We start from the raw sequence: 22,570 nt of genomic DNA, 5'->3' as shown, positions 1-22,570 counted from the left end.
ATCAACAATTTATGTGCTAATGCATGCGAGAGAAGTGATATATAAATCACTCTCCGAAAGCAATACCGCACGAAAAGAAAATAGGTAGCGATCTCGTCTTTATCAAGAAACCATAAAAATTCTCAAGATATTGAAGACTTTCATCGATCAAAACAAAAAGAAGTAAAAGATGGAACCACATTCAAAACTCCTTTCATCTCTAAGTTCAATCACTTAATATTGCGGATTCAGGTTTTCATCCTACCGACGCCCTAAGTCTATTGACATTAGAGAGGATCTAGGCCTCTAATTTGTGATTCAAGGAAAATATCAAAAGAATGGAGTAGAAGAGGAGTTAGGACCAAAAACAAGTTAAAAAAAGGCAAAAAAACAACATTCTGTCAGCTGCAAATCGATTTGCACAAAGTGTAAATCGATTTGCATAACTCAGATTTTCAAATTCTGCGCAAAAAACAATTGTGGATAATACCCCATTTTAAATAGTGGCACTTATCGATACTTTTTGCTAATACCGTTTGAATAATACCCTATTTTGTGTATAAATACGTATACTTTGTGAATTGATATATTTTCATACACTTTTATACTTTTTGATAGTTTTCTACTCTTTTTGTAGGTATTCTTACGTATTTGGAGCATGAGCAATAAAGTGTCGAAGACACGGCTTCAAACGCGCGATTTTGAGCGACATAATCAATTCATTCGGTGGCTAAGGCTCAAAATGAGGATGATAAAAATCATCAGTTTGACTGCCATTTATTCATTGTTAGATAGGAAATTGAATAAGCTTTCCAACGCTTCGAACCGGGCGCAAATCGGAGTTACGGTTCTCAAGTTACGTCATTTTTACTAAAAGCTGTTTTTTCAAGTCAGCAGGTTGGGCGCGACGCGCGCTGTACAAATCTGAAAAATTGCATAAATAGGCGAAAATCAGATTTTTTAGGTTATGTTTTGGGTATTTTTGAACCCCAACTCATCCTAGGTCATTTTTGGGTAGATTTAGCTTTTGGAAACACCATTGGAGCTTGCAATCGGATGATCGGAGGTCGAATTTCTCATCGATTGGTGTTGGCAAACCAATAAATGTTTGGTTCATCTTCTTCTCTTCTCTTTGTATTTCTCTTTTGTTGAGTTTGTATGTAAATACTCTAAACCCATGGATGTTTGTTACTCTTTCTACTAGTTGTATAAAGTTTGCTTTACAAATCTTAATCGGTGTTTCCTTGATCTTTTTGCTTAAATGTTTTGGATTTGTGTTGTTGTAGAAATAGACATCACAAATCTTGATTAGGGGGATAACTGTTAGCTTTTGATTCTAGACATAGAATTGGGGTTAACATCCACATAATATCTGAGTTTAATGTCTGTGTTGTTCGATCGGTTGAGACATGGTCAAAAGAGCAATATAGTTGAACTCCCTCGGTGTTGCAGAAATGGACATTGATGTGAGGGATATGTGGTGATTCTGATGAGTATTGTAGATTGAATACGGCGGAGTGATAAATCTAAGTTTGCGAGGAGTAGTTTAGATTCGAACCAGATAAATTATTCTCTATCAAGAATGTATTTATTTTATGTTCATATGTTTACTTTCCCACTTTTACTTAAAACCCATTTAACTCAAACTCAAGAACTAAGAATCCGTCGAACGGCAATTCAGTAGCACTAATCTCTGTGGACACGATAATTTCCCAGATAAATACTTCCAAAACTTTTGTTGCTTGCCGCTTTACCGCTCCAACAGTGGTAGAGGCTTGGGTCTTTAGAATGTGCTCATCTCAAGGTCCTGAGTTCGAATTCTGCTTGATGCTATCAATCCTTGTTGGACCAGTCCATACAGAACTTTGTTCTGGCTTTAAACGCCCTCCCCGCTAGTGGACGGTGGGATTGGTCCCTCTTGGATTAGTCGGTCGCAAGACCGGATACCAAGATTTCCAAAAAAATGGAAACTCCTTAAAATTAATAACACTCATTTCAAAATTGTTGTCTTTTGTTTTTGTTGTTTAGTATGTATGTTGGGAAAACCATTTCTTATGACCACTAAATGAAGATGAATGAATCATTTTCTCCACAAAGATGAAATTATATCCAACCAAATTAGGCAATTAAAACACCTAGGACATTTTAATTCCCCATCAATTAATAAATTTATATACATACTTGCTAATGAGTTTTCATTTAAAATTAGTATATATTTATGTTATGCAAGATTGCATTAAAACTAGTCTGTACGCACTCTGGAGGTAGAGCCCAAGAATCCTATCTTTTTTGTTGAGTGGAAGTAGGAATGGAATGGCTCATGCCAGACCTAAAAAAAGGTAGCTTGCTGTAGTGCCCTTAGAAGAAATATAAGCCTTTTGAAGTGCTAGTAGTTGTAGTTGTGACCACACCAACCCTATCGTTCTTATCGCTACAGGTTTCTATCTATATGACCTCCAGGCGGTACAAAGTAAAATATTCATGTTCAACAACAAATCAAGATTATTGGAATAAATCATAGGATAATCTTTTCCATCTTAATACAAACAAATGTCAATAGTAACAAATTTGAATATTGTTTACTTGAAATAACATTCATTACGTAAAATATAGTAACAACTAATGTGTAAGTGATTAAGAAATTTTATACCTCCAACATTGATTTACGCATATCATCAGCTGTTTTGTCAATAACATGGCATTCAACCAAGTTGAATAAATTGGAAACTCCTTAAAAGTAATAACCCTCATTTCAAAATTATTGTCTTTTGTTTTTGTTGTTTAGTATATGTTGGGAAAACCATTTCTTATGACCACTAAATGGAGATGAATGAGCCATTTTCTCCACAAATATGAAATTATATCCAACCAAGTTAGCCAATTAAAACACCTTGGACATTTTAATTCCCCATCACTTAATAAATTTATATACATACTTGCTAATGACTTTCCATTTAAAACTAGTATATATTTCTGTTATGCTAGATTGCAAGCCGAATTCTCCTCCTAAACTTATACGATTGGTTAAGGAAGAATCCTAGATCTCAACTTCAACAGCCTAGATCCCCTCTTTAAGCTCGTTGAGTGAAAATCTCGCCCTTCAATGTTAGCAATCCAAATGCCTCTTCCGAGCCCCCACGATTGGTTGAGTGAAAATCTCGGTGCTCAACGCCAGCAAGTCAGATGTAACCTCCAAACTTCCATGTTTGATTGAGTATCAGTAACACTAGACATGAAAATCATGATTGAAGCACGACCTTAAAGAGTCGTATCCTTTGCAACATTAATAAATATGTAAAAATGCATTAAATGCAACTGAATTTGCTTTCGATATATTGATATTGTTATTTCCATACTTAATGCTTCTCCAACGTGAAACTCCAAAATTGATCTGTTGATTTAAAAAATGATAGAAATAGATTTTCCACTTAAGTGGCCTAGAATAAAATGTTTATAAATGCTAGTTACTAGAAAATATGTCCAAGTTTACAATCACTAAACCACTGTCGAATCTATCAATTAAACCAGAGATCTGATATTAATAGATTCAATAAATATCACATCATTTGTCAGAAACTAAAACATATCACTGATCAAAGCAATAAATGAATGTATACTAAAACTTAAAATCCCATAATCGACCAAAAAACGTACTTTAAACTCTTTTTTTTGTTTGAAAATCTTGGTATCCGGTCTTGCGACCGACTAATCTAAGAGGGATCAATCCCACCATTCACTAGCAGGAGTCCCATTTAAAGCCAGAACAAAGTTCTGTATGAACTGACCCACACAAGGATTGATAGCACCTAAGAAAATTAGAACTTATGAAGTTTAATCCTAATGTCGTTTTCTTAAACTTTGATCACATTTTCTTTCCTTTTATGTTATTTTAGTTACTACAAGCAAACTCTCATATTTTACTTTAAAACCTATACATACACTTAATCACTTAATAGTTTTAGACAACATAAAGTTCCCGCAAAAACAATAATAAAAAATACCCAAAATTTAAAAAACTTTACCACATTATCAATATAAAAGTCATATCAATATCCATCATATCAACCATTACATTTTTATTATTATTATTATCAAGCCTAATTTTATAATGAAGACATCAATTCCAAGTCCATGACCTAAAGCGACAGAGTCAACCAACTACCACTCCTTACCCAAATCAGGTATCGGGCCCACATAACGTTAACCCTTTTTCTCTATCTCGCGCCCTACTATATAAACTCTCGTCATATCCTACTGGTCCACCCTTTTTCCCTCTCTCGTCCTCAACTCGACACTGTCTTCGTCTTCGTCCTTTCTCTGCAAATCCCATCCCTTCTTCTTCTCCGGTCAATGCAGGTACTCCTCTCTCCCCTTCACGCATTCATCTATCTCCGTGTTTGTTTTGCCGCCATGTGTTGGCGCGATTGTTATTCTTTTTCTTGAACCCTAGTTTTCTTGGATTCGATTCTAGTTTTGCGAGTTTTCTATACTTTTTTGGTTGATGTTTCTTATCTTATTGATCATGGTAGCTTTGGATTTCGAAACGTTTAATTTTCACGTTGTTTCAGTTGAATAGCATTGCCGTTCCGTGTTTTCCAGGGTTTGAAATTCTAACTCTTGAAACTTCAATGCTGTCTGTGATTTATCACTAATGTGCGTTTTATTCGTTGATGCAATTCGACTTTTATGTGGATGTTATTTACTCTTAACGACGTGATGTTGTGGTTTATCTGTTTATCCCAATTTTATTGTATATTTAAAGTATAATCCATGTGTTTTTATGGTTTCTGAGCTTCCTTCAATGGCGTGTTTTTTTAAGTGAAATTAGTTTGAGTTAGGGTTGTTGAAATTTTCTAGGGCTTTGATAATGTGTAGTATTCGCTGTCTCTTTTTGACTTATTGATTGTGATTTGTGTTGTTATTATCTTATTGACTTATTGCATATACGTTTCAAGTAACTTACCTATTCGTACTTGTTTACTGTTTAATGTTTAATGGATTGTCTTCAGGATATCCCTTAGTGCATGAGTTGCTAAGAGAATATTCGTGCTGATTCAATTAACGTTGAATTATGGCGCCAAAGACTAAATTTGGTTCCAGCGCAGCTAGCCAAGATGAGCTGGCTGTCAAGGGGGCTTTCTCAAATGAACAACGGGGAAATTTGAGAAATGTCGATTCGGATAGGTCCGCAAGATTTTGTGATGGTAATGACAGTCGGATGTCTGTTTCTGATACTAGTATGTTGCAGGGAAATTCTACATCTTCACGAGATTCGGATTCGTTTGCCCAGTATTTAAAGTTGGATCCAATAACCACAGGAGGTCCAAAGTTTACTAGTTTAAATGACTTAAAGCGGGCTCTGAGGATATCTCATGGAAACACCCTTGAAGATTGTGCTTATCGAACTGGTAATCCGAAGTCTCGCATTCCAGCGGATCCGGAGGAACTGAAACGATTCAATGCACGTCTACAGGAGGCTTCTGCCAGGGCTAGGTAATTTGTGGAACTTTATGCAATACCTTATATTCTGTCATCAAATCATACCGCCTTTACCCTACTTCTCATTTAATGTAATTCCTAATCAATTAGCGCGTTATTGAGAGCTTACATTTTCAGCATATGTAATGTAATTGAATGACTACTATTTTAGTAAACTTTTCTCAGTTTTTTGGAATAAAGGCGGCGTTTGAGTCGCCAAGAATTTTCTCATTTATTGTCAGTTTGTCACCTGTGTAATGATTCTGTTATAAAGGTTTCACTCTTTTATTTTTTCAGTGATGGATCAAAGAGGTTGGATGAATCTGTACACAAATTGAACAAATATTGGGAGGCCTTAAACTCAAAGAAGCAATTTCAGAGCGAGGTGTTACCAAATGAAAGGATGAGTGGGTCCCAATTATCTAACATGGGAAGTCAGACTCATCAGAGCACTACAGAGCTTGCAAATCAAAAACCAGAGGATATGCCTAAGAAAATCCTTCCCAACATGCACATCGGTACATCAGCTGCTGAGATACAGGTTAGTAGCTAGCTAGCCTTTTAAAATTATTGTTGCATTTCCTTTATTAAAGCTGTAGGTTTATGCCATGTTAATTGCCAGTTATAGAATTCCAATAATATTGAACAATAAATAAAATTATAGTGCTTTGAAATAACTTGGATAAGGAAGAGCATGATATTGATGACACATCCTCTCTTGAATCTGGTGCAACTATATTGGATTTCTGTTACATGTGCTTCTCTGAAGATTTAGAAGCTATAGCCCCACACTAAATCATCTGAATGGGATATTGAAAGATTTCAAGTTGCAGCTTGCAACTGTATGTGTTATTTTAATTTTAATACACTTAAATTTTAATTGTTGGGCCAAGTTGGATATCCATCATATGTTGTTATTTTTAATCTTACTTCCAGTGCCATTAAATTTGCGAGGTATCTGGAGGAACTATTATTTTTGGATTACCGATGTAACTCATTGAACCACAATGTAGAGAGTCATAGATAACTAATTATTGATTTGATTTTACTCTCTTAAATACTGAACATGCTATGTTCCTTTGTTTTCTGAGTAGCAACGTATTTTTTCGACCTTGTTAATACTTTATTTTTTAAAAATATATAATCTATATTTACTTTATATCTTTTGATGATGAATACTAGGCGGAAGGGCTAAACAATAGCTTTGGCAGACAGCCTTTGACAATTGGAAAGGATAAAGACAACATCAAGGATGTTGGTAAGGTTTGTGATGGTGTTCAAGAGAAGATTCAATGGTTACCTGTAAGTGGAGAAACATGGGATAGAAAAATGAAAAGAAAATATTCCATGGGCACTGCCTCAGCCAGATCCACTGATGGGGAAGGAGAGCCGAAAAGAGTTATGTATCTAAAGCAAGCTAATGAGTCTGGTCTGCAGTCTTGTGATGCCATAGGTTTGAGGTAAACACAAGTTTATGAGTTGCTTTGATTTCTGATTTTTTCTATAAATGGCCAAGTCTTAAAGTTTGAGAAGTGAACTAACAGCCATAAAAATGAATTGCAATTTGGAAAACATGTTGGTGTGTAAAAAATCAATTATTCATACTTAATTTAGGAATGTTGTGTTTGAGCATCTTTAGGTTCCTTTATAAAAAATATCCTTATTGGGTAGTGTTAAGAATTCATGTGGTGAAAAGATTGTTGGCTGACACGCAGTTCTATTTCAGCTACTGTTGTGATGTGATATGTGTACATTAGTTAACATCAATCTTTAGTTTGTTACCAATCAATTTGTCACTTAAACTACTCGACTGAGTATTCGTGAGCATTTTTTTGGACAAAACTTTGGTGCATTTCTCGTAAGTGCTTTTTGCGTTGTTCTTAACTTAAAATACACTTTTTGTCATTATAACAAATTTTGAGAAAAATTATGTATTTGAAAATATTATAAATTAATTATTTCAAGTTAAAACAACACAGAGCACAGAAAGAAATGCACACAAGATTTGTTCTTTTTTTATTCTAGGGCTATATCTGAAATGATATTTGTGAAGAGTCCCACTTGGAATGAGATATGGCCTAAACATATGTTTATAAGAGGGGCAAGACAATTCTCACCTTACAAGCATGTTTTGTAAGAACGAGTCTCCCGAAAGTTTAGTGTTTAACTGTTTACCTACCTTGTGATGATAGTAACAATTCTATACCTTCCACACGTTTATGATTTACTAGTTAGAGGTGATGCTAAGTGAGGCTATTATGATCGCAAAAGATTCACTTGGCTATAATTGCCAGTAATAGCAAGCTTCTTAGCTTCCCTGCCCGCTAGTTCAGCTTCACATGTATGCCAAGTATGAGCAAGAAAAGGTGTTTAAGGATTCAATGGATGGAACAAATAGGGAATGGGGTGTACTTAAAAGAAACAAGTACTTATCTGCTCGGTTGTATTTATGAAGCATCTATGAAGTGCCTAACAAGCTTTATTTCTTTTATAAAACCCTATTAATATAATTTTATGAGTAATCTTATTTTCTCTTTTTTAGATTTGATGACCATGGCAAAAATTATACCGGTGGTATTTATCCACATACAAAAGTCAAAGCTTCAAGGGCACCTCAAACTGATAACTTGATAGTTGGAAACTCGTCTTCTGAAACACTTGATGCCCGGGAGCAACCTTCAAATGTGAACCAGCCTCATTCATTGGTTGGGGCAATCAATCATAAGCGTCCTTTTCCTGTAGAATCGTCTATGTCCGGTTTAGCCCAATGGGCTGGGCAGAGGCCTCAAAAAAGTTCTCGCACTCGAAGAGCAAATGGGGTATCGCCGCCGGTCTTAAATTGTGATGAAATGCCTGTGCCATTTGAAGGCTGTTTCCCTTCTAGCGGTACTATAATGAATTCTACTACAACTAGTGGACCACTTACATCCAAGGATGCTATCAACAACATGCAATGCACTAGGAATAAAAATGACGACAATTCAATCCAGACCAGAATATCTGAAAGTTTAGAATTTGGCGCCAGGGAAAATGGTGAAAATAAATTAAAAGAGAAAGAATTGGACAGAAACAAAGGTGATGGAAGAGCCATAAATGATTCCTGTATTACAGGTTCCTACATGTCAATGACAAAAAAGGAACTAAAGCTGAACAGAGAAGAGACTGGAGATGGTCTGCGTAGGCAGTGTAGTGGCAACAATGGCTTTTCAGTTTTGAAGAATGACATCTCATCAACAGAAGAGAAGTCTGAGATTTTATCCTTGACAAAGCGAACTCGAAATACGAAACCTTCTTCTCTAAAGAATGCAAGGTATAGTTTCTCTCACTTATTGCTCTCTTTTTCCTCCTGATAATGGCTAAATAGGGATTTCTTCCACTAGACTAAGTTTATGTTTTTCCAGTAGATCAAGGCGACCTCGTATGAAGAAGCCACACAATAGTAAAGCTATTGCTCATCTTGGGCATCCATCAATTAGTAGTTCCCCGGAAATTGCAGGTACGTCTATCCATTTGAGTAACTACTCATTGCATTAAAAGAGAAGAATTGTTTATCATATGATACTTATTTAATAAGATACTCTATAGTAACAAGATGATATAAGATGTTTTCTCATATTCAAACAATAATGTTGTACAAAATCCAAAATGACAGGTAGATCAGGTGATGACTGTGAGGAACTATTATTTGCGGCCAACTTTGCTAGCAATGCCAGCCGTATGTTACTAAACCTTGTTATTTTTGAGTTGGGTGTGTGTGTGTTTAAATGTATGCAGAAATTTTATATGCATATTGGTCCTTGGCAGATACTGGTTGTTCTAGTTTATTCTGGAAGCAAATGGAACCTAATTTTGCTCCTGTCAACTTGGAAGTCATAGACCACTTGAAGCAGCAGGTGTGTGTTCTGACAATTTGTGTTTGTAAAATTTAAGTGACTCTTAATTGAATTGTTGCTTACCCCCCTTTTGTTATTCTTTGATCCAGGTTAAAACAATAGAGGATGATCAAAGATATTTATCTCAAATGCTTTGCCTTCAAAGTGATGCCCCGGTAATGCCTAAAGCTTAAATCTTATATTTGCAATTATTTCAAGTTCGACACCTTTTCACTAATAATGGATATTCTACTTCAAATAAGTGAAATAACAATTTTAGTTAGCTTTTTCTTCATTTGAGGTGCATGTGTGTTACAAATACCATATGAGTAGAAGACTCTACAAATATATTTTTCCAATCCAACCGTCAAATTAACTGTTCTTATTGAGTAGGGGATTCAAATGAATGTATAAAAGCTTTTTTAAAATACAAGTAAATGTTGACTTGCAGATTATATAGCTACAAATTTTAATTTCTATGAAACTTTGTTGCTTGATAACTAATATGATAATAATCAACAATTATATTTGTGAAATTTAATGTTTATAAGGACTTATTAAGTGGAGTAATTCTACTCAAAGTTAATGTATATATATATTACTTTGATTTAATCTTTTAAATATTATTACTGTTTATTTTAATTTGTAGTAGTTTTTTATTTTAAATATTTTCATATTTTATTATACTTCTAATCCTCTTTTTTGTATTAGAGATAAAAGTAAATTAGATTTTTTTTTTTTTAATTCTGTTCTTCTGGTTTCTAATGCAATCTTTACCTTGTAATAATAGAATTTGAACAAGAGGAACATGTTATGGTAAGAGGTAGGGGTAATTAATTTATCATATGTACCAACTCATTAAATAATAGACTAATGTACTATACCTTATCATATTTATCTATCTTATCCGGCCATCCAAACAATAGATTTAGATTAATACGCTAGTGCTTCAACCTTTTGTATAAGTAAAACATAGTGTGTGCATCAACAAAACTGATTTAATATGAATAACCACTAGAATATAAAACTGGGGCACAGCTCTCAAATTGCTATAACACTGTAGCATCCAGAGTAAAATTTTTAATCAGTTATTGGTCTTTTTCTAACACATTACTTTCATCCAAATTCTCAGGATGTGGTTGTGCTTACGAACAACCTTTTTTCGCAATATCCACTTGAAGGAGAAAGAGGCAGAAACATTTTAAATCAATCTGATTCAAAAGAGCTATCTTCAATGGTTGACATGGTTAATCAACCTCACGATGGCAGCTTTCTGTCCAGTCAAATGGATTTAGAATACAAACTACCACCATTGTACCAGAGAGTATTGACAGCTTTGATCATTGATGATCAAATTGAAGAAACTGTTGAAGATGAAAACATATCTTTTCTGCATGAAAGAGATGACCCTCCTGTTGGATTCTACACTGACACAGTTTCCTGTAATGGGAATGCTACCTCTACATGTGACGAAATGTCTATGGAAGATAAACTCTTAATGGAGCTAAAGACTGTCGGCATATTCCCAGAACCAGTGGTAAGCTTCCAATTTGTAGATATGTGAAAATTCTGTAGTTTATATATATGGGATTTTTTCTGTATAATTTAATTATCTTGCCTCTTTGTCCCCCTTTTTTTTTTTTTTGCTTTATTGTTTATCTTGTTTACCCACATTGTGCATACATGTAACTAGACTTGTAGAAATAGCAACAATTCATTCAGCTCTAGTTGACAACTTCAGCATTTTGACTACCAGTCCTTGACATGGGTTTGTTTTTATCTCAACTTCTATAATATACCTCCTTCATTCTTCAACAGAAAATTAAAATAGAGCAATATATTGTTTGCCCACATAATCTATGGTTAGGCTGGAAACAACTTTTAGATGATAGGATGTGTTATGATGTTTGGTTTAAGAGAGAGAGAGAGAGGGGAGGGGGGTTGAGAAGGTGTGTTATAGAATATAGAGTATTTGGATTAAGGAAAGGGCGAGTGTCCTAGATGTGCTCTTTGTTTAACAGTAGACATTTTAACTACCCATTTCCGCCAAGTTGTGGCAGTGGGTGTAAATCCACCCATGGTGTCACCAAGGGTGCTAAGTGGTGGTGGTGGAAGACTATGGCAATGGAAGAGGGTGTCTAGTGGTGATAGTGGTGGAAGACTATGGCAATGGAAGAGGGTGTCTAGTGATGATAGTGGTGGTAGAGGATGCGTAGTAGCGGCAGAGAGTGCCAAGAAGTGGTTTTAGTGAAGGGCGTTACGCGATATTGCATGTGCTATGTGGCAGCAGAGATTGTTGGGCACTTGGGTAATGGAATGGAAGGTGCCCAGTGTGTTGGGACTTGGGAGGATATATGAGTGTTCTTTTCAATTAAGTTCCTGGATTCCTAACCCAGTTACAGTGGAGATGCTGATAGGCTCCAGTGGTGGTGGTGGGTGTTTGACGGTGATAGTGATGATAAAAGGTGCAAGGTGGTAGCAGTGGTACCATGGTAGAGATAAATATGGCAAAAATGATGGTTGCGGGAAACGGTAGTGTGTTGGGTGGCAACAGGGATGGAAAGTGTCCGAGGGTGATGGTGGTAGAGGGTTTTATATGGAAATGGTGAGGTTGTTGGAGTGTAATTTAAGGTTTTAAACATAATTGAGGGCATTTCAGACTTTTAGTCTGTACACACATTATAATTTCCTTCCTTCCAAATCCTCCCAATATTGGACGAACCCAGACTTTAGAGGGGAAGCACTTAACATTTCCCTCCTCCCTTTTCATCCTTAAACAGAACATGTTTTTTTAATTAATATGCCTCTCCGATCTTTTATGATGACTGGTGCTCGACTCCTTGGCCAGAATATTATCTTTTTATGTTAATATGCATGCAGACTTGCATTATGTTTGATGAGTTTATTGAGTATTGAATATGATTTTTCGGTTCATTTTTCTATCTATGCTTCTGTTACTAACTGTTCTCCATATGATTGTCTTGTAAAAGCCTGAGCTTGCTGATGGAGGTTGTGAAGCTATTGATCAAGAAATTACTCAATTGCAAAAGGGAAGCTGCCAGCAGGTTTTGATTCTTATCTGAAGTAAACTGTCTGTTTTGTTTTAAGTTATTCTTGGTTTTATTATTTACAAAACTGTCTGTATTTGACCAATTTTTTAGCTCATCAAAAAGAAAGAAGGATTTATGAAACTTATTCAAGCAGTAGAAGATGGCAGGGAATTGGAACAGCGGTATAATATTTGACAATATATAGTTTATCTTGTTTCATTAGTTTTTTTGTTGTTGACAAGTCCACATGCTGACCATCGTTAATTGCTAATATGTATTGTTAATATGCAGAGCCCTTGAGCAAGTTGCTATGGACAAACTTGTTGAGTTGGCATATAAGAAGAAGCTGGTAATATGCCTACTTATTTTTTGTGCTTATTCCCTGTTGTTTGCTGAATTAGTTTTAGAATGCAGATGTGGCAATTGAATTCAGCTATTTGACATATTATCTGAAACATGTTATTTGTTTGATTGAAAGGTGTTGCAGTTCAAAATATTTTTTAAAGATTAAACCGTCAAATTAATTTCTGATTCTATAGAACACTCTGAAATAAGTCTTCGAGATTATGATTATTTCAAAAAGGTCCACGACTATCAAATTTCACTCATTAATTTTTCGATACTAGTACTAAATTGATAGTAAATGGTTAAATATAGTGACCAAATTGATAGTAGGTGGTCTTTGTAATATAAAGACTTTATTGATAGTAAGTGCTTATATATAGGTTCCAACTTGACATGTTAATAGAGTCATGGGTCTTTTTAAATTATTCAGTGCCATGGACCAGTATGAGGGTGTTCTACAGAGTTGAGGACTAATTGGGAAGTTACACATTTTTTATCCTCGAATTTATATTCTTTGCTCTTTCTCTCCTTTTTATTAGAAAGAGAAAAGATAGATGAACTTTTGTATTTCAGTTACAACTCTTTGTTGTAGATCTGGAAAGTTGGTTACAAATGGTACACAGCTTGCTTTATATAGAGTCAAGCTGTGACCTGCAGTAGTAGGTAATCCTAGTTACAACTGCCAGGTGTCAGTCTAAAACTGACTGGCTTGCTTTTACAACCCTATACTATTGAATACTCTAATACCCCCCCCACAAACTCATGGGGAGCTAGCAACCCTGAGTTTGTGTCTAAACTCCAGAAATTTAGGAGAGGAGAGAGGTTTTGTAAGGACATCTGCAATCTGATCTACTCCTGGAATGTGAGCAACAGAAATCTTCTTGGCCAGCACTTTCTCTCTGACAAAGAAAAGGTCAATTTCCATGTGTTTGGTTCGAGTGTGCATGATAGGGTTGTGAGCCAGTAGGACAGCTGACTGATTATCACACAAAACAACAGGTTGAAGAGTGGAGATACCAAGCTCAGTGAACAAGGTTTGCAGCCATAGCAAATCAGCAGTAGCTTGGGCAAGGCTTCTATATTCAGCTTCAGTGCTAGATCTAGCAACCACTGGCTGTTTCTTGGACCACCATGAGATCAAATTATTGCCAAAGTAAATAGCAGCACCTGAGGTGCTCCTTCTGTCATCTGGATCTGAAGCCCAGTCTGCATCACAAAAAACTCTAATGGAAGGCAGCTGAGCAGAGGGTAGAGCAGACAGTTGTAAACCAAAACTGAGAGTGCCTTTGAGATATCTGAGTATTCTTTTCACTGCAACCCAATGAGTCTCAAGAGGGTGAGCCATAAACTGGCAAACTTTGTTGACAGAGTAAGCTATGTCAGGTCTGGTAATGGTGGCATATTGGAGGGCCCCTACAACAGACCTGTACATGAAGGGATCTTGAAGAGCAGAGGAACCAGCCTTAGTAAGTTTGCAGGAGGTCTGCATAGGAGAATTGACAGGACTGCAATCAGTCATTTTGGTTTTGTGTAGCAAGTCCCTGATGTATTTTGCCTGAGTGAGGAGAATGGAGCCAGTAGAAGCATGTTTGACCTCTATGCCCAGAAAATAATCCAAGGCACCAAGATGTTTGAGAGAGAAGGAGGAATTGAGCTTGGTGATGACATCTTGAAGTAAATGTGAGTTGCTGCCAGTGATGATGATATCATCAACATATACCAAGAGATAAATGGTATCCTTATGAGTTTGAAAAACAAAGAGAGAGGGGTCACACTTGCTAGGCTTGAAGTGAAGCTGAAGCAAGGCTTGTTGCAATCTCTCAAACCATTGTCTAGGGGCCTGTTTGAGGCCATAGAGGGCCTTGTGCAGCTTGCAAACTAGAGAAGAGTCAGAGTGAACAAAACCAGATGGTTGTTCCATGTAAACCTCTTCAGTAAGAAGACCATTCAGAAATGCATTGTTAACATCCAATTGCTGAATGGACCAATGCCTTGATAAAGCCACAGTGAGAATGAGTCTAATGGTGATGGGTTTGACCACAGGGGAGAATGTTTCATTGTAATCAAACCCCTGTTTCTGATGAAAACCCTTGGCCACAAGGCGTGCCTTATATCTGTTAACTGACCCATCAGGATTCTCCTTGATCCTGAACACCCATTTACACCCAATAGGTTGTCTGTTGGGAGGTAGAGGTACCAGGGACCAGGTCTTGTTTTTGCATAAAGCATCATATTCAGCCTGCATTGCACACTTCCACTTGTCATCAGCAAGGGCCTGTTTAACAGTTTTGGGCTCAGACTGTGTAAGCAACAAGGAAGGTTGAAGTCTTGGTTGTGCAAAACCTGATTTGGCTCTAGTAATCATCTGATGATGATTAGTTGGCTTTTGCACAACAGGGACAGCATTAAGAGGGATAGAATGAGAGGAAGCAGCACCTGTATTACTAGTAGGAGGGGATGCTGAAGTAGCAGTAGGAGAGAATGCTGAAGTAGCAGTAGGAGAGGGTAGAGGGGTGGATAGGTCAGTAGAGGGTGACATGTTGTTACTTGTAGGGTGAGGTGAGGGAAGTGATGGAACTGTAGTAGAGGAATTGGAGGAAGAGAAGGGTACAGCTGTAATAGGACTAGGCATGGGTAAAGAAGAGATTGCACTAGGAGGCAGCAAATGGTGCAGAGAAGAAATAGAAGAAGATTTAGGTGTAGATGATGTAGAAGAATTGTTAGGGTTAGAGAAGAGTTCCAGAAAAGGAAACCTGGACTCATTAAACAGTACATCCTTGGAGATGTATAACTTGCCAGTAGGAGACAAGCATTTATATCCCTTGTGTGAAGCTGAATACCCCAAGAAAAGGCACTCATGAGACCTGAACTCCAGCTTGTGAGCATTGTATGGTCTGAGCAGAGGGAAGCAGGCACAACCAAATGCCTTCAAAAACTTATAATCAGGAGCAGACTTGAATAATAGTGTGTAGGGTACCTGAAACTTAACAGATGTATGACTTCTGTTCTAGACCAATCTTTTAAGAATTATGCTGTGACAGATTTGGTCATGAGATAGTTTAGTTAAACTGATTTGCATTTGAAAAATGACCCTTTTTAATTATTATAGGCCACTCGGGGAACTATTGCAGCAAAATATGGAATTTCTAAGGCCTCAAGGCCAGTTGCTTTGGCTTTCATGAAGAGGACTCTTGCTAGATGCCGGGCATTTGAGGAAACCAGGAAAAGTTGCTTTTTGGATCCCCTGTTTAAAGATGTCCTATTTGCAACTCCTGCTCTTGACAACTATACTGTTTCAACTGTTGCTGATAACCGACCACTTGCTCAAAACACTATGCAAGATTTTGCACCACCAGGTTTTCTGTTTTCATCATGTTTTATTTGTTTTTGATGAATTTTCTTTGATACTCAAATAACGTGAGTGAGATGTCATGTTTATCAATTTATTTCTCTTCCTAAAGCATTCAAATTTTGGTTCATCTTTATATCTTTTCCTGCCTTCTAGAATATTATTTCTTTAGGGGGATAGATCCTTTTTATTTCTTATTGGTTATTTATTGGGCCTTGGTTTTTGCAGGTTCATTTCCTTCCAGGGAGCTAAATGTCTTGGGAAATTCAAACCATCCATCCAACTTGGACTTTGCCAGGACTAGACAAATACTGAACGGAGGGAAGAAAGCTAAAGTGCTACCTGATGGTGTTGGTGTTAGCACTTATTTGAGAGGGAAGAAAGGAGAAGTGCCACTTGATAATGTTGGTGCTAGTGATTCTTTGGGAGGGAAGAAAGGAAAAGTTCTACTTGATGATGTTGGTGCTAGTGCTTCTCTGGGAGGGAAGAAAGGAGAAGTGCTACTTGACGGTGTTGGTGCTAGTGCTTCTTTGGGAGAGAAAAAAGGAGAAGTGCTACTTGACGGTGTTGGTGCTAGTGCTTCTTTGGGAGAGAAAAAAGGAGAAGTGCTACTTGACGGTGTTGGTGCGAGTGCTTCTTTGGGAGGAAAGAAAGGAGAAGTGCTATTTGACGATGATGGTGTTGATGCTAGCGCTTCTTTGGGAGGGAATAAAGGAGAAGTGCTACTTGCTAGTGCTTCTTTGGGAGGGAAGAAGGGAGAAGTACTACTTGAGGATGTTGGTGCTAGTGCAACTCTTGGTAATTCGTTCTTGGGTGGAACAAAGGGAAAGAGGAGTAAAAGAGGGACGAACAAGGACACTTCTACGAGAAATTATGTTAAAAGAGGCGGTCGTTCTTCTGCAAGTAACACAAGGAATGGGCGTAAACCAAAAGCAAAGGGCAAACCGAAGACAGATCAACTCTCTACTTCTGCAGAAGGGTCACTTCACAAGTTGGTGGAAAATACTAACTCTAAGCATCAATTGGCTTGTGGCTCTGATCAACTGGTTTCCAGTGATAACAATAATGTTGGCTCTGTACCTCATGGTTCTAGAACTATCGATTTTGCCTTTGAAACTGAGGATCCCTTGGATTTAACAAACATGCCTGAACTAGACTCCATAGAAGTTGGTGCAGATAAAGACCTGGATTCTTGGTTAAACATTGATGTGGATCCCTTAGAAGATGATGATGATGCGGTGGGCCTAGACATACCGATGGACGATCTGTTCACGGTTCTGTGAAGACGAATGCCAGGATATTATGTATTCCTATCATTATTTGGTGTTTATAAACCGCACCGTGTCGGTTGAATTCTGCTCATTCAATTCATTACTCTCCAGTAGAGTCTTAGTTATGATCATTATTATTTTTGTATATACTTGGCAGTCAGTATCTACATTACAGTACCAAATATAGAAGCCCAACATAGAGTTAAAGAAATACAGAAAAGAAGAAAAAGGTAGTTCTCAATTGTTCATATGAGAATAGAGCTCCATTGGTTGTAACTGTTACATACATTACAAATAATTTATAAATGTGTTGTTATTTTCTCTCATGGCTTGTAAATTATATCATCCTAATTACGACATTACGAAGTCAATCTGTGCTATTCACTGTGCTCAAGAATTGGAAATCATAAAGCCATCGTAGGAAGCCAACCGTATGTGTTCTATCTGAGAACTCGTGCACTAATCTTTAGGAGAAATGATAAAGGGTGATAGTAAAACTGAAAATAGGATAGAAGTTGGAAATCACCACCATGTAAGGGGAAGGATTTAATTTGCCACCTCCAAGTTGAACGAACAAATTTGAGAGGTGGCAACAACGAAATTTTCGGTAAATTTTTTAAAATTTTCAGCATGAATTTGTTCATTTTTTTTATATGACTTGGAAATTTTCGGTAAATTTTTTAAAACTTTCGGCATGAATTTGTTCAATTTTTTTTTACGACTTGAAAATTTCCGTTAAAATTTGAAAAGTGTTCTATTTTATTGAAAATTTTCAAATTTTCGATAGTGTAATTTTTTTAATAAAAATTGAATTCTCGTATTTTTTTTAAAATTCAATATTTATTTCCAGAAATTTAGAAAAAATCCAATATTTTCTTGAAATTTTTTATAAACACGAAAAATAATTTTAATTTTTTTAAGGATATAAAAGTAATAACACCTATTATTGGGGGTGTCAGATTTAATTTTTGGGATGACATGTTAAATCTTCTCTAAGCCTTTAGTTTTTTTACCCTCTAATGAAAAAGAAAACAAATTGAAAACAAAGATATGATGTTTTCAAAGTTCGAACTTTCCTAGTCTGAGTATTCAAACCCGTACACATGGTTTAAGGGTCCGTTTGGTTGAGAGTAGATGGGGAGCAAAATTTCTCATAGACTCACTTTTTGCTCTCCTCCAAATTTGAGAGATTTGGAGGAGAGGGAAAATTCATTAATCATAATTTTATTATTTTCCCTATTTTAACCTCAATTATTTTTTTTTTAGTTTCAAGAATGTCCTTATTGAATTATTAAAGACTAAATTTTTTCTCTATGTTATTTCACGTTTATTTTTTTCTATTGTGCGGTTGCTATTTGTGCGTTGTTGCTCTTTGATAAGTTTTTTTCCTTTTTATTTTGTTGAATTTCCCTTTTTGATATTATGTTGTATTTTAAATAATAATAACATATATCAGTTCTTATTTATAATATATAATAGGAAAAAAGTTTTCTTTTATAAAACTATTAATAATAATAATAATAATATGCAAAATATGCAAATATAATATATTTATGTTATAAATAAAGATTTTAACTCTAATATTATTTGTCCAATTTTTTTAACATTCTAACATTATTTTATCTATTTTAATTATAGAAATTATTTTATTGGGTTTGATGAATCATAAGATCAGATAATGATTTGATTTGCATTGAAGATATATAGTTCAACTGATGTATGTTATTGTTTAGAGTTATATTATGGTTTATGAATGAACAAGTATTTATTTGGTGAAATTTACTCAATACTATTGTTATTTAGAATTATTTTTACTAAGTACAAATAATAATATTTATAAGGATAAAAAGATAAATTGATTTTAAAATCCCTCTCATCCCCCTGTGAACCAAACAGACTTGTTGTTAAAAATCCCTTCCCACTCCCCTTTTTTGAACCAAACATATATTTAGTTAAATTTCCTCCCTTCCTTTCCCCTCCATTTCCCTCCACTCTATTAAATTCCCTCCTTTCCCCTCTCCTTTGTTGAACCAAACGGACCCTAAATGATCTATTCCACACGGATCACAATTTAAATGAACTAATTTTTTGGGAATATCTCAATCCACCCCTTGATACTCTTAAGCACCTGACAAATTTTCATTTATGCCCTCTGATTCCGGAGATGCACATCAGGAAGCACATTTTTTTTGCCAAAATTTGGTTTCCGGAGCTACATATACGGAAGTATTTTAAATTAGAAACGTTGGAAAAAACTTCAAATTAATTCAGTTCATGGGTTTTTCGGTAGCTACATCTACGGAACGTCTTAGCGCCAGAATATTTCGTATATGTAGCTCTGAAACTATCTGATATACTTTAAACCAGCATGATCACTCCCTCATTGTTTTTCTTCTTCTTTAAAACTCACCTTCACCAACCTAAAAACCCTAGATCATGAATATCATTTTTCACTCCAAAACTCCAACTTTTTGGTGCAACAAATCAAAAGGAGCAAGAGAAGACTGAATTTCAGATAAAGATTCATCTTTGTCCATTACATTGCTCCATTAATCATCAAATTTTTGTATAAAATATAATGTTGCTTCCGTAGTGATCGGTCACAAATTCTACTTAGTTTCCATCAATTATTCCGCAAAAATCTGTCAAATCGGTAACACATTGGTTTGTCTTTTATCACTTTCTCTTAAGTTATTTCATATTTCACATTTGGTATTCTTGCATTGCATTAAATAAAATTTTATGTCAATTAAGATGCTTTTGAGGTCTTGGTTTGGTAGTGTTAGTGTTTTTAGGTGCAAATGAATAGTCTGAGGAACTGGTGCAAAGACGAGAGGAATTTTGCAAGGTTCATAGGTGATTTTTCTCAAGAACAGAGGTCTAACACGAGTGTTCGTGTCACCTGGCACGACCCGTGTAAGGATGTGGAGATGAGAAGCCAAAAGAGCAAAACCAATGGGCTGACAAGGGTGCCTGTGTCACCTGACACGGCCCGTATTGGCAGGCGCAATAAAAAATTCCAATTTTTGGAGTTTTTAGTGTCTTGGATCATTAAGGGTACTTTGGACTTTTTGCATTGCTGAATGATAACCTGATACTATTTAGACCTGATTTTTGCAAGGATTGGGACACTTTTGATCGTACGAAAGAAGTTCACACCAGAGAATAGGGTTTTCTAGGGTTTTGAAGAACGGAGATTTTCATTAGCTACCGAGATTGAAGATCAAAGCTATTCCCTTTTCTTGTAATGTATAACATTCTTATTGTAATTTCTTTGATATTATAAGCGGCTAATCCTCCCAATGCTAGGGGGTGTCCCTGACTTGTTATTGCTATAAACCTAATTTCCTTTATTCTATGGATTCAGTGTTTGTGTGAATCTATTTCATTGTGCAAAGTTCTTAATGCTTTTTCTATGAGACAAATTGAATTTGATCTACGATTAAGGTTTAGGTCGGACAAACCAATTTATCGCTTTTTGCACGATAATACTACGCTCGAAATTGCTTAGGAATGAGGATTCTCCGTAGTAGCCGTAACATCTTGTCAAAATTATATATTGCTTGTTATCATCTTGAATAGCTCAGGAATTAGGATACAGATGAACAACGCATATTTTCTGCTGAGGAATTAGGGAAAATTTCTCTTGAGATTCAGTAATAGGTCACTCCAACTAATGTTTCATATATAAGGATTAAAAATTGATGCAAGACAAGTCATACACCTTTCCCTAGCATATTTTCTCATATCGTTTAAAAGGCACATTTTACTCTTTGGTTTCACTATCTCATTGTTCCTTATTATTTACAACCAAATAACCTCCCAATGTTCTTTTGTTTAATTGAATCACTATAAGCATTTATATTTTATACGCAGTCCTCGAGATCGATACTGGGATAAATCTCTATTATTACTACATCGGTGAGAATAGTACACTTGCTATTTTTCCGATCACGTAGGTAAAACTCTGGAACATGTTGAAGATGAACACGTTTCGTAGGTACATCTCCGGAACATGTTTGTGCTATTTTTTACAGCAGTTTTGTAATTTTCTGTAATTTTTGTTATTATTTACAAATAGGTATGATGCACCCTGATAATAGCTCAAAAGAATTAGTTTCTACAAACGATGTTTCTTCGAATGTTCAAGGGGTTATCGTAAAGGGGGTAGATGTCGGCGGTGACTTTAATAACAAGCAAGATTTTGATGATCATGATAGCATGCTCATATGGATTCGTAGGAATGCAACTAGGCTTGGTTTTGGTGTGGTAATAGAAAGATCGGATAATGGTTCAGAAAGAAGAAACGCTTTTGTAACAATGTTGTGCGAAAGGAGCAAGAAATATCATACTCCTCTAAGAAAGTTTAAAAGAGACGACACAGGTAGTGGAAAATATGAGTGTCCATTTAAAATTCGTGGTTATATGTCGACTAGCAAGAAGTGGAAATTTACTATTATTTGTGGTTTTCATAACCATGAATTGTGCTCAAAGTTACAAGGTCATCATAGTGTATGTCGACTCAAACCAGAAGAGAAGACATGTATTAGTGACATGTCCTTGAATCTTGTCTAACCGAAGAATATACTTGCCACATAGAAATGGAAGGAACCCGACAATGTATCAAATATAAGGCAAGTGTATAGCATCCGGTACCGCAATAACAAGGAGATTAAGGGAGATAGAAGTGAGATGCAACAACTCTTGAAATTATTGGATGATAACGGTTACGTGTCCCGTTACAGAACTTGCGACGATGGAGATATGGTCCGAGATATTTTTTGGACTCATTCGGATTCGATAAAGTTGTTCAACATGCTCTCGGCCCAGGTTGAACTATATTTTTCACGAGGTCAAACGAGGTGAAACTATAGGTTCTGATAGTGCAAAATATGGATGCGCCATTTCTAAAACATATGGTCTTCAGTGTGATTGTGTTATTGCTAAAAAGATGAAACTAGGTGAGCCAATAAGAATGAACAAAGTTAGCTCTCATTGGAAAAGATTAGTTTTGATGATGATGGTTGCATGGAAGGAGGTAAACCAAATATCTCTATTTCTACCGAATTTGAAGCGATACAAGAGAGGTTTTCAAAGGCCAGTGACAACATGAAATTCCACATCAAAGAACAATTGAGGAATATTGGATATCCCGAAACAACCGACATGAAACCGCCTTCTCAACCGATAAAGACAAAGGGTGCTCCGAAGAAACTGAAGCCTACA

At 36.0% G+C, this 22,570-nt stretch overlaps 2 protein-coding genes across 5 annotated transcripts; both read left to right on the top strand.

Annotated features, from left to right (window-relative positions):
- The first annotated feature begins 4,100 nt into the window (after window positions 1–4,100).
- On the top strand, window positions 4,101–12,910 carry LOC131621678 (uncharacterized). Of its 3 annotated transcripts, none has more exons than XM_058892707.1 (13): window positions 4,101–4,335; window positions 5,228–5,472; window positions 5,755–5,998; window positions 6,640–6,917; window positions 8,000–8,767; window positions 8,859–8,953; window positions 9,110–9,172; window positions 9,262–9,350; window positions 9,440–9,505; window positions 10,462–10,866; window positions 12,320–12,394; window positions 12,491–12,561; window positions 12,671–12,910. In XM_058892707.1, exons 1-13 carry the CDS (start codon window positions 4,330–4,332, stop codon window positions 12,804–12,806), a joined length of 2,541 nt encoding a protein of 846 aa, XP_058748690.1. In that variant the 5' UTR covers window positions 4,101–4,329; the 3' UTR covers window positions 12,807–12,910. The 3 variants fall into 3 exon arrangements, with proteins under 3 accessions (XP_058748690.1, XP_058748689.1, XP_058748688.1); XM_058892706.1 differs by having other exon boundaries at window positions 4,989–5,472; window positions 8,862–8,953; XM_058892705.1 differs by having other exon boundaries at window positions 4,989–5,472.
- Window positions 12,911–15,578: 2,668 nt separating this feature from the next.
- LOC131621679 (uncharacterized) lies at window positions 15,579–18,006 on the top strand. 2 transcript variants are annotated; one of them, XM_058892708.1, is made up of 3 exons: window positions 15,579–15,717; window positions 15,834–16,080; window positions 16,302–18,006. In XM_058892708.1, exons 2-3 carry the CDS (start codon window positions 15,903–15,905, stop codon window positions 17,354–17,356), a joined length of 1,233 nt encoding a protein of 410 aa, XP_058748691.1. In that variant the 5' UTR covers window positions 15,579–15,717; window positions 15,834–15,902; the 3' UTR covers window positions 17,357–18,006. The 2 variants fall into 2 exon arrangements, with proteins under 2 accessions (XP_058748691.1, XP_058748692.1); XM_058892709.1 differs by lacking the exon at window positions 15,579–15,717 and having other exon boundaries at window positions 15,725–16,080.
- Window positions 18,007–22,570: the final 4,564 nt, after the last annotated feature.

Source organism: Vicia villosa, unplaced genomic scaffold, assembly GCF_029867415.1.
Source record: "Vicia villosa cultivar HV-30 ecotype Madison, WI unplaced genomic scaffold, Vvil1.0 ctg.000010F_1_1, whole genome shotgun sequence".
Lineage (NCBI taxonomy): Eukaryota > Viridiplantae > Streptophyta > Magnoliopsida > Fabales > Fabaceae > Vicia > Vicia villosa.
Note: the sequence above shows the minus strand (reverse complement) of the source record. Positions and strands in the feature narration are given on the sequence as shown.

Excerpts from the sequence above, each read along its gene's own strand:
- LOC131621678 (XM_058892705.1), top strand. The coding sequence starts at position 5,051 with ATGGCGCCAAAGACTAAATTTGGTTCCAGCGCAGCTAGCCAAGATGAG. Across the intron at positions 6,918-7,999 it reads TGTGATGCCATAGGTTTGAG|ATTTGATGACCATGGCAAAA; the intron begins GTAAACACAAGT and ends TCTCTTTTTTAG. Across the intron at positions 8,768-8,858 it reads TCTTCTCTAAAGAATGCAAG|TAGATCAAGGCGACCTCGTA; the intron begins GTATAGTTTCTC and ends ATGTTTTTCCAG.
- LOC131621679 (XM_058892708.1), top strand. The coding sequence starts at position 15,903 with ATGAAGAGGACTCTTGCTAGATGCCGGGCATTTGAGGAAACCAGGAAA. Across the intron at positions 16,081-16,301 it reads GCAAGATTTTGCACCACCAG|GTTCATTTCCTTCCAGGGAG; the intron begins GTTTTCTGTTTT and ends TGGTTTTTGCAG.